The sequence below is a fragment of the Lactuca sativa genome, chromosome 6, assembly GCF_002870075.4.
Source record: "Lactuca sativa cultivar Salinas chromosome 6, Lsat_Salinas_v11, whole genome shotgun sequence".
Taxonomy (NCBI): Eukaryota; Viridiplantae; Streptophyta; class Magnoliopsida; order Asterales; family Asteraceae; genus Lactuca; species Lactuca sativa.
The window spans coordinates 198,954,793-198,965,939 of NC_056628.2; the positions used below are offsets into that span (position 1 = coordinate 198,954,793).

Consider the following 11,147-nt stretch of genomic DNA (forward strand, 5'->3'; position numbering starts at 1 on the left):
TGTTACTCGTTTGGTCCCTGTCTTACCAAAAAAAGACTATTATTTAAATAGGAAAAATTGGTGGGGTAGGTAAGGTAAGGTGAGAGGGGAGGGGTGGGGTGTGCTTGGTTAAATAAGATAAAAAAAATTAATGGCAAAATAATCTTTTTAGATAAGACAAGGATCAAACGCGTAACAAAAACAAACAATAGGGACCTTCCGAGTTTTAAAAAATAAGTTAGGGACTAAATGCGCAAATTACCCTAAACCATAAGGACCATTCGTGGAATTTACTCTTCTTAATTTATTAGATTTAAAATTTTGTTGTATTTAAGCATTACAAGTTTAAAGCTGCAACTTTTGAACAATTTGAACAAAATACTTTAATTGTTAATTTAAATATAACATTACAATGTCAACTTAAATATAAATTTCAGTTCCACTTAAAAAATCAAAGAATATTTTGTAAATAGTTAAAAGTGATAAATATAAAAACAAAATTGTAATCCCAATTTAACTAAAATATTTCCTAAAGATATTTTATAATCGTTAAAAGTTTTCAAATAAGTATCTTAAAATAACTTACAATAACAGTAGTTAAAAATAACTATATAGAAATAATTATATTGTTACCTTTAAAATCAAAAAACAATGTTTGATGTTTTACATAATTATAATGATAGAAATTTAAACATTAAGCAAATAAATTTTAAAAAATTAATTAACAATAACAAAAACTTGCGGGTAGAAGTCATTCAAATGATTCAGATTATGCAGTTATAATAGATATATATATATATTATCATATAATTCAAAATAATCAATTTATTATATCAATTTAGTATACAAATAATTATATCAAATTTAACATTATTGTTAAGATAAAAGAAAACGTATATTTGTAAAGACTTCAACTACATAGGTGTTTCTGCGCAACGCACGGACATTCGTCTAGTATACTTATAAAGGAAGCATTTTTCCTTTCACCAAATTCATTTGAAACTCTCATGTATTTTTCTTTCACCACATTCATTTGAAACTCCCATGACTTTTCAATTTCTTTCTAATAATAATTATAATTTGGTTAATTAGGTTAAATAAATATCAAACCTAAAGTGTAATCATATATAAGCTAAATTTCAATATTAAAATAATATCTTTACTTCTACTTATAAAATTATGTTTTTTAACATTTAACATATTATACTTAATTTATTAGTTTTAATATATTGTTGGATGTAAACCATTATCATTTTTTAGATACAAATTTGGAACAATTTGTATAAATACTTAAATTATTAATTTAAATATAACATTATAGGGTCAACTTAAATATAAATTTCAGTTTCACTTAAACACCCCAAAGAATATTTTGTAAATAGTTAGAAGTGAAAAATTGTAGTATCTTTCTAATAATGACTATAAGTTCGTTAATAAGGTTAAATAAATATCAAACATAAAGTGTCATCATAAATAAACTAAATTTCAATTTCAAAATAATATTGTTACTTCTACTTATAACAACATATTAAATCGCCGAGTAGACGCTATGAAGAGGAACCCTAAATCCCCGGGTTTGGGGCCTATTTAAGGACACTTATAGCCTCATTTGCAGCTCACCGATTGTTACCTTCATTGAGAGAAACCCCAAATCGACCATTAAGCTTAGAGAGAGTATTTTGAGCTAACTGAATGTTTGGTGCATCTTTTGAAGAGAATGGAAGGATTCCAAGCCAAGGGACGAGAAGAGGCTATTAGATCCGTGGTTACTTCACCTTAGAGCTTCTGGGAAAGGTATAAAGCTTACATCTTTCTCATTTTGTTGAGTAGATCTCATGATTTTGGGAGTTTAAGGCTTTTTCCATCTAATATGAGGACTTTTGAGTGTTTTGAGTTCATATAGAGGTTTAGACTTCAGATCTGGACCATGTAAGGTCCATAGAGTCCAAAATTCTCTGCTTTATTCAGCCATAATAAGGCTCATGGGTGAAAAAAATCCTTATTAGAGTATGTTTTTGGCATTTCAAGCCCTAAGTGTCATGCATGGACGTAAAGCTCGTAGCTTTACATGATAAACGAGCCTTAAGAATGTAGATCTAGAGTTTGGGAAGGTTTTCTGCCTTGAAATCGTCTGAATGAGAAAAGAGTCTGAATGGACTCAACAATTCGATGAGCCGACTTGACGAGTCAGTTAGGGTTTGTCCCGATGAGCTGGCCATGCTATAACTTAGCGGGTTAGGGGTTAACTCGACGAGCTTGACCTTCACGAAGACTTATGAGGGATGAGTGGACTTGACGAGTCACATGAGTGCACTCGGCGAGTCAGGTCAAACTTGGACTGTGGACTCGATGTTTGACTTCTATTGACTTTAGGGTTGGTCAACATGAGTAATGGGGACCATGGAGTGGTAAAATGGTATTTTACCCATTCCAAGAATTTGAGAGAAAGAGATACCAACCTTGGTGTAATTGCGTACGAATATAGTATCAATTAGAGATGGTTATCCTATGTATTAGGCAGAGGATAGTTCAAGATTTCCAGGCACGAGACTTGTACTTACTAGCTTATGAGGTGAGTCTTCTCACTATACTTACCATGAGTAGTATCCTTGTGTGACTGAGATGTCTTATGTGCTTATTTGTGTATTGTGCTACTTTGCATTTTGTCCTTGGGATTTATGCTTATTGTTGTGAACTTATTGAGTTAGGGCCAGAGGGTCCTCCCAAGTGGTGGGACCGGAGGGTCTCCACTAGAACACATTGACCAGATGGTCGTATTGAGTTAGCCTCGAGTGGCTAATGCGATATGTGTGGTATATTGGGGAACTTACTAAGCTTTGTGTTTACCGAGTTATGTGTTATGTGTTTCAGGTACCTCTGTGGATCACGGGAAGGCGTCAGTCTGATTGTACACACATCAGTGATTAAGTTATGATTTAGAGGATCCTGGAGTTTTGAAATATGAACAGTTTCTAATATGGGATTTGATGATTTGACATTGTGACATTTTGTGTTATTTATTGAAACAAATGTGTTTTTTAATTGAAAATTTGGTTTGGAATTTCACGTAGTTACAATGAATTTGCAATTTCCACCAACAATCTTCCATGCTGAGGGGACTCGTTTGACTTTGTTTATCCATCTTATTGACAAAATACGATGGAGACATTTCCCAATGTAAATGTTGCCACTAATTCGTCGGAATTTGAATTTGTTTAAAAATAACTTTTGATTTATTTGAAGATTCAAGTGTTTTTTTCGTCAATATACGAAAAAAAAAAAAGTCGATACTAAACCTATGTTCATTATGATCACATTCAAACACAAACCTAAATAAACATTAAAATAAAAATGTCAAATACAGATAATTGCCTCGATTTAGTTCAATAATGTCAAGTGTTTACCTACGGTATATATCTTTATTTTTTTATTTTCCAAACTTTAATAATAATAATAATAATAATAATAATAATAATAATAATAATAATAATAATAATAGAAATTGGAAACAAAGTATATCTTAAAGGTTTACTTAAGTCTGTATTTTTCGAAAGAGGCTTAATAGCTGAAATGGTTGGTCTAAAGCCCACAACAATCAAACGGACTTCTAGTCCAACTGTATTAGTTGTTGTCTTCCCTCTTAGAAATTGAGGGTTCAAATCTCGTTTGCGAAATAAATAATATTAAGAATATATTAGTTTTGTTGTTCCAAAAAATATAAAAATAAAGCCCCATAGCGTTTGGCTCGGGTTCGAGGCCCGACAATACAATTTTAAGGATTGAGTCCTACTCATGGATCTGTAATGGCCCAAAAAACATGTTTTTATCAATATCCCGTCTGTAATCATCAACAGATTTCTGCCAGCCTAATTTCCAGTCGGTATTCCATGACACACATCACTAAATTAGGTCTACAATTTTTGTCGGTAGTCCATTGGTGATTTCCATCGGTAATTTTGGTTAGTATTCACCAACTTTTTTAGGGGTGCAATATCCCTTAGACAAGATCAAAAACCAATTTATTAATTATTCCAACAATTTGTATCGGAAGTCATAAACGAAAATCCCATTGCAAACATATGTGTTAACACAAACTAAATATAACATGTACTAAACATTTCTAGTTGATGGCTGCAGGAACAGTTCTAATATTTTTTGCTGTTCACGAAAAGTAAAAAAGACAGAAATTTAGGAGAAGGCTGAGAAATATCAAACAAAAGCACTGATCTTTAAGATACAAGTGCTTTTCCTTCTTTCCCTTACCTTTGTTATTTGGACAATCATTACACATACCATGATACTATATATATATATATATATATATATATATATATATATATATATATATATATATATATATATATATATATATATATATATATATATATATATATATATATATATATATATATATATATATATATATATATATATATATATATATATATATGATCACTACCACTGACTAGTAGGATACAATCCTGATATTAAGCTCTCTCTCAGCAAACTCTGCAAGCTTTGGGATCTCGTCCTTATCAATTACACCATCGCCGTTGGTATCTGCATACTTCACGCGACGGTTTGCCTTCCATTTTGCAAACCAGTTTCCACTATTCTTGAGAGCTTCACGAAGCTCCTCTCGGCTAATAACTCCATCCTTATTTGCGTCAAAGGAAAACAAAAATTTTGTGAACTCTTCCATTGTCATCTCCGTCTTTCCATCTTCACGACCACCGGGCTTATAATGCAAATTATTACGTCGAAGTGGACAATGAACCATCTCAAGGATACCCTTAATTTCTTTCTCTCTTGATAGTAAAGTATATGTGATGAGATCTCAGCAGTTTGTATATATATAGAATAGCTTGATGCTTTATCTGTTGTACGTAGTAAAAACGTAAGTGCGGTTTGCAAGAGAATCTACCAAACTAAGAAATGTGCATGAGAAGCTTGTAACACGTGTATCGGTATGTCTTGAAGATGAAGCTAAACATAAAAATTATTGCATACATCACGCATATCACGTCATCATGGAATCCAAAGTTGCGTCTAATTAAAATGTTTTTTGCTAAAATTAATTCATCAAAGGTGGGTGTGTTATGATTAGGCCAACCGGTGTACGTAGCACGAATACGTCCGTGGTCTAGTTGGCCACGAACCACGGACGTGCACACCGTCCCGGTGGTTCGTGGTCGACCGTTTTCGTTGCAAATTGTGGTCGGGACAACGAAATGAAACGACGATTGCTATTGGTTGTTTATTTTGAGCCGTTGAACGGCTATTTTGGCCGTTCCTTTTTTTTTTTCAAACTCAATTTATAAAAACTCAATTATAAAAACTCAATACCAAAACACATACACATACATATACATTCTACACTCAACCTATGGATCCCTCGATAAATATGGAATTTTTAAAAAGTTTTGACTCGGATGACGACGTAGAATTCGTCGAGACATTCTTCAATGTTGTGCAACACGTTCACGCCGAAGAAAGTTCGAATGCAGCGCGTACAAGGACGGTCGTCAATCGTGATCGCCAAGCCGCACACAACTTATTGTACGTGATTACTTTGCCGATAATTGTCTTTATAATGACGACTCGTTCGAACGTCGTTTTCGTCTGAATAAGGCTATATTTTTACGTATTAGTAATGCTTTAGAATCTCGTTATGATTTTTTCAAACAAAAACTCGACGCTAGAGGAAGAATGAGTTTTAGTAGTATACAAAAATGTGCGGCTGCTCTTAGGTATTTGGGATACGGTATAGCATTTGATGCATCTGACGAATACTTGAAAATATCCTAGAGGACCGCGGTTGAATGTGTAGATTGGTTTTCTGCATGTGTTTATGAGGTTTTTCACGAAGAATATTTGCGTAAACCTACTCAACGTGATATTGAGAGATTATATTCGGCTCATGAAGAGAGGCATGGATTTCCCGGTATGCTTGGCAGTCTAGATTGTACGCATGTGGCTTGGGAAAAATGTCCAACTGCATGGCGTGGTCAGTTCACTCGAGAAGATATAGGTGAACCAACTATCATCCTAGAAGCTGTTGCATCTCAAGATTTGTGGATATGGCATGCCTTTTTTGGAGTAGCGGGGTCTAACAACGACCTTAATGTTCTTGGTCAGTCTCCACTTTTCAACGATATTTGGACCGGCAAAGCACCTGATATGATGTTCACGGTAAACGGGCACGCGTACAAATATGGTTACTACCTTGGTGATGGGATATACCCGAATTATTCTACATTGATGAAGGCATACTCAGTTCCTCGAAGTGAAAAAGCAAAATTGTTTACAAAAAAACAGGAATCAGCGAGAAAGGATATCGAGAGGGCATTTGGAGTCCTTAAGCAAACATGACATGTAGTGAAATATGCTACACGACTTTGGGATAAAGAAAGAATTAAGCGAATGGTCCTAGCATGTATTATAATGCATAATATGATTATTGAAAATGAAGGTCGAGCGATTTGCACGTATGATCCGAACGACGTTGTCGTTCCAATTGAGGAGTTCGTACCCGGAACGAATGCTTTTTTGGACCGAGTTGTCGAAATTCATAACAGTGAAACGTGTTTCAATCTTCGAGAAGATGTCGCGGAACATTTGTACCAACATAGCATGAACGACGATTAGGATTTTTATATGTATGTTTGTTCGTTTTCTTATTAATGTAATGTTTGTTTTCTAGATTAACTAAGTAATGTAGTTTAAAATTGTTATTTTATTTTTATAATTAATGAAAAAATAGTTTTAAAAAAATAAATGCTTTTTACTTTTAAAAATTGTAATTTTATTTTAATTTTTGGATTAAAAAAAAGTAATGTTATTGTATTTTTGAATTAAAAAAAAGTTATTTTATTGTATTTTTGAATTGAAAAAAAATAAAAATAATGATGTGGAGTGGTGTATTAGTGGTAAGTATCTCATGTTAGTGGTAATGGAATGTGGTGCTGATGTGGCACCCACCACATATGTGGTATGTGGTGGGTATAACGGATGGTCTTACTTATGGTAGTTTTAAAAACATATTATTTTATTCTTTTTTTTTTAATGTAGAGTATGACTAAGGATGATACTTCATCTTAAACCACTCAGATTACGACGCGTAAAAAATAAAAATAAAAATAAAATAAAAAATCATTGCATTTACACCATTCACTTAGGACTTGGGAGATATATTCTTTTTTGATATGATAACGAATATGATACACATCGCGGGTAAGAACGAGAGAATATTCCATCAATGAGTTTCAAGTTTAAGGCTTCCAGTATCTGTATCATCTTTTTTACTTTTGAGACATTTATGATTTTCATTACCTTATGTTCATTGGTGGATTCAACATTCTAAGATGAGGGTCCAGACCCCAGCAAAATTTTATGGGCCAAGATTTAGGCTATCGGAAGTGGAAAGAGAAAGACGTGTGGGAGCTGACATGTCAGCCCCCTTCACGCGTGAACACCGCCCCACCTTCTGGTGGGTGTCTTGTTCCGTGGAGCTGGAGACGAGTGAAGAGAGGTGATTTGATTGGGGGAAAACTTTTTGACCGTTGCTGCTCTTGACCGTTTGTAAAAGAAATAATAATAATTAATTAATTACTAACAATCATTTCTCTATATATATCAACATATTTTTACCTTTCAAACACACACCAAACTTTGAACACAAACACATATACTCTCACTCAAAAAATACACTTTCCTCCATGGATCCAAACCAAAATAACCCACCCACCCCGAACACCCCAAACACTCCAAATGATCCGTTAGCGAACATTGGCTATATACAATTGTTATCATCCCCCGTTCAACAACAACCTCTATTCACCAATCTTTCATACCACCCACACTTCTACCAACAACAACCACCACCACAATTTGTTCAATCCCAATTTCAACCCTTTCAACAAGAACCTCCTCCGCGATTTCAGCCCCAAACTTCCCAACATCCACAACTAGGTTCACAACCATCTCAAGTTCCATTATCGCAATCTTAACCCGTAAACCTCGACATTGAAGACGACGACGAACAGGTTCAAGAAACACAACCAAGTCGTAGAAGGCAAAAAAAATCAAAAGATTCAACAAAGAAGAAAAATACCCAATGGACCGAGAAAGAGGATGCAGCTTTAGCTAAATCTTGGATTGTCATATCACAAGACGGGGATGTCGGCAACGCGCAATCGGGACAAAGATTTTGGAATCGTGTTTTAGACCACTTCCATGTGTTATTGGGAAGGCAAACGAGCCGGACATATGATTCAGTCAATGCTAAATGGCGCGATCTTAAAGCGACGTGTACCAAATTTAACGGCGTATTTGACAATCTAAAAAATATGCATCGAAGTGGTAGCAACGATTTAAATATTTTTTCAACGGCGTTGCACCAATACAAAATTACCAACAATGGTAAACCTTTTGACAACCAAAAAGTGTGGGAAGTTTATCGCAATGACCCAAAATGGGTCCTTCATCCGGAAACGGCGCATTCGGGATCTACCACCGGTTCCAACAAAAGGCCTAGAACGTCCGAGTCGAACATCGGTGCTAACCTCGACCTCAATGATGAGTTCGATGCCACCGAGGGGGAGGGTCCATCGGACGTCCATCTTCGTCGACCACCGGGTAAGGACAAAGCGAGAAAGGGGGCTTCGTCTAGCGGGAAATCAACCAACGAGGACGTATTAGCGGAGAAAATCGAAAAAACTCTACATTTTTTAGAAAAAAAATTTGATTCAACGGAGGAGCAACGCCGGCGACAATTGGCACTCACTAATCTTCAAATCGTAAACACAGTTCCACAACCAAATCTTGACCCGGAAAATTTAAGGGTGTTTATGAAAATTCAACAAAAAATTTTCGACCAATATCGCAACTAGATTTGATGTTTTTTAATAATTCAGGTTTAATTTTCTAAGTATGGATTATGTTTTTTTAGTATTTTAGTTTTAATTTTCTATGTTTTAAATTATGTAATGTAGTTTTAATTAATATAAAACATGTTATTTATAAAATGTTATTTATAAAATATGTTATTTATTTAATATGTTATTTATTTAATATTATGCTAAAAAATTAAAAATAAAATAAAAAAGTAAATGTTGTTAGTGGTGACCATTTCCATAGTGGAGTGAGTTGGTGGTGAAGGTGATGTGGTGCAGAGGTGACACCATTTTTCGGATGAGTTTGTAGTGACCACTCCACATGGGCTTATGATAATAAAATGTGAAATTTAATTTAAAATTTATAAAAGAGGATCTCAATGCTTTGTATAATTAGTAATCACGTAAATTTTATTTAGTTCTAAATGAGTATCATTTTTTCTTAATTTGTGATGGACTTGCACTTTTTTTATACGGGTGCAAACCGGATGTGTATGAACCCGACTATTTGCCTCGGATATTAACCAATGCTCGCCTGTCTATCTTTTTTTTTTTTTTTTATGATAAATTAAATATCTTCCTATTTAAATTTATTTCTACTAAATTTTTTAACCATTTCACATATTAAATGATGACATATGAAATGATGACAAGTGTTTTAAAACATTATTAATTTTATCAAAATATAACAATTGTAAAACTTGTCACCATTTGATAAGGGTAAAAAAATAAGTATGAAAAAAAATATTTTTTTTCTTAAATATTTATTGAAAATGAATTGTAAAGGCCCTAATTTTAAATGAGAAAATGATCATAATAATCAAAATTTTCAAAGGTTTTTTTATAAAATATTCAAAAATCAAAAACTTGATCGTTAATATAGTCATAATTATTGAAAAAACATGTGCTATTTACAAATGAATTGTAAAAACCCTATTTTTACACGAAAAAATTACTATAATAGTTAAATTTGTCAAGCATGTTCCATAAAATAAGCAAAAATTATAAAATGATCATAACAGCATCAATTTTTGTAGATATTATCAGTTATAATGTTGATGGCCCGTGATTATTTATTTATTTATTTATTTTGAGATTTTCATAGGTTACACCTACTAAAATCTAGATCATTACACATGAGAAAATCTAGATCGCATGTGGGATTTTTTTTATAGAAATTTCAATCGGCACTTTTGAAAATGTAGGTGGCCTGTGATTTATTTATTAATTATTTTTGAGACTTTTACAGTTCATCGTTGTGATTGATATAACTTAGGTTTTTTTTTAACCAGCAAATATAATATAAATAATCTACTCCTAAATTAACACTTAAATCCACCTATATGTCCACGACGGGACTTGAACCCTCGACGTCAAGGAGGAAGGGCACCACCTGATACCACTGGGCTAGAAGCCCTTTGGTTGATATAACTTAGGTGGTGTGATGATTGTTATAAAGTTTGTATTTGAAAATTATTAAGTTTTATACATAATTTTCACCAATGAGCTTACGTTGAGCTAAAAAATATGATTTTACGGCATCCAAGTTAAGAGTGTAATAGGATCATGGATAGCTCTTGTTGCAAAGAACACAATGAAAAAAAATCAACTGAAACAAAGTTTGTATGCGAAATTTATGATGGATCGAAGTTGTTTTTTTTCCATATTTTTTATCGAGTAACCTACTTTGGAGTTAACAGAAGTATGACTTTCCAACATCTAAATTTGAAGCGTAACATGTCAATGAAAAACATTATTACAAAAACACAATTAAAAAAATTCAGCTCAAACACAATTTGTATGAAAAAAATTGTGAAGGATCAAAGTTAGAAAAAAAAATCTCATGCACCTGTGAAAATGAGAATCGTGACTATTTTTGGCATTTATGAATTTTTTGGCTGTTTTATCTTTGAAAAGTTGGGTATTATGTCGTTTTCTCTTTTTACAAATTAAAATGGGAATAACCTAATTTTTGCAAAAAAAAAAAAAATAAAAAATAAAAAACTCTTGTTAATGTATAGAGAAATTGAAAAGAGCTTGAGCTCTATAAACTAAATGCTTTTAAGTATTATTAGGAAAAAGGTTAAATGGACCAGTGAGATCCTACACTTCGCATGAAGGAAGCTGCAGCCTATTCAAACTAGTTGCATCATGTTCAAACTAAAGTTACTTGATAGTAAGTTTACATTTGAGAGCAAATTGAATAAGCTTCTCCATCTCCCCCTCACTAATATACCCATCTTCATTATCATCAGCTTGCAACATTGCACGATC

At 33.1% G+C, this 11,147-nt stretch overlaps 1 protein-coding gene across 1 annotated transcript; it reads left to right on the forward strand.

Moving 5' to 3' along the window:
* The first annotated feature begins 5,688 nt into the window (after positions 1 to 5,688).
* On the forward strand, positions 5,689 to 6,351 carry LOC111901508 (uncharacterized). Its single transcript, XM_052765138.1, has 2 exons — positions 5,689 to 5,743; positions 5,810 to 6,351. The coding sequence occupies exons 1-2, from the start codon at positions 5,689 to 5,691 to the stop codon at positions 6,349 to 6,351; spliced, it is 597 nt and encodes a 198-aa protein (XP_052621098.1).
* Positions 6,352 to 11,147: the final 4,796 nt, after the last annotated feature.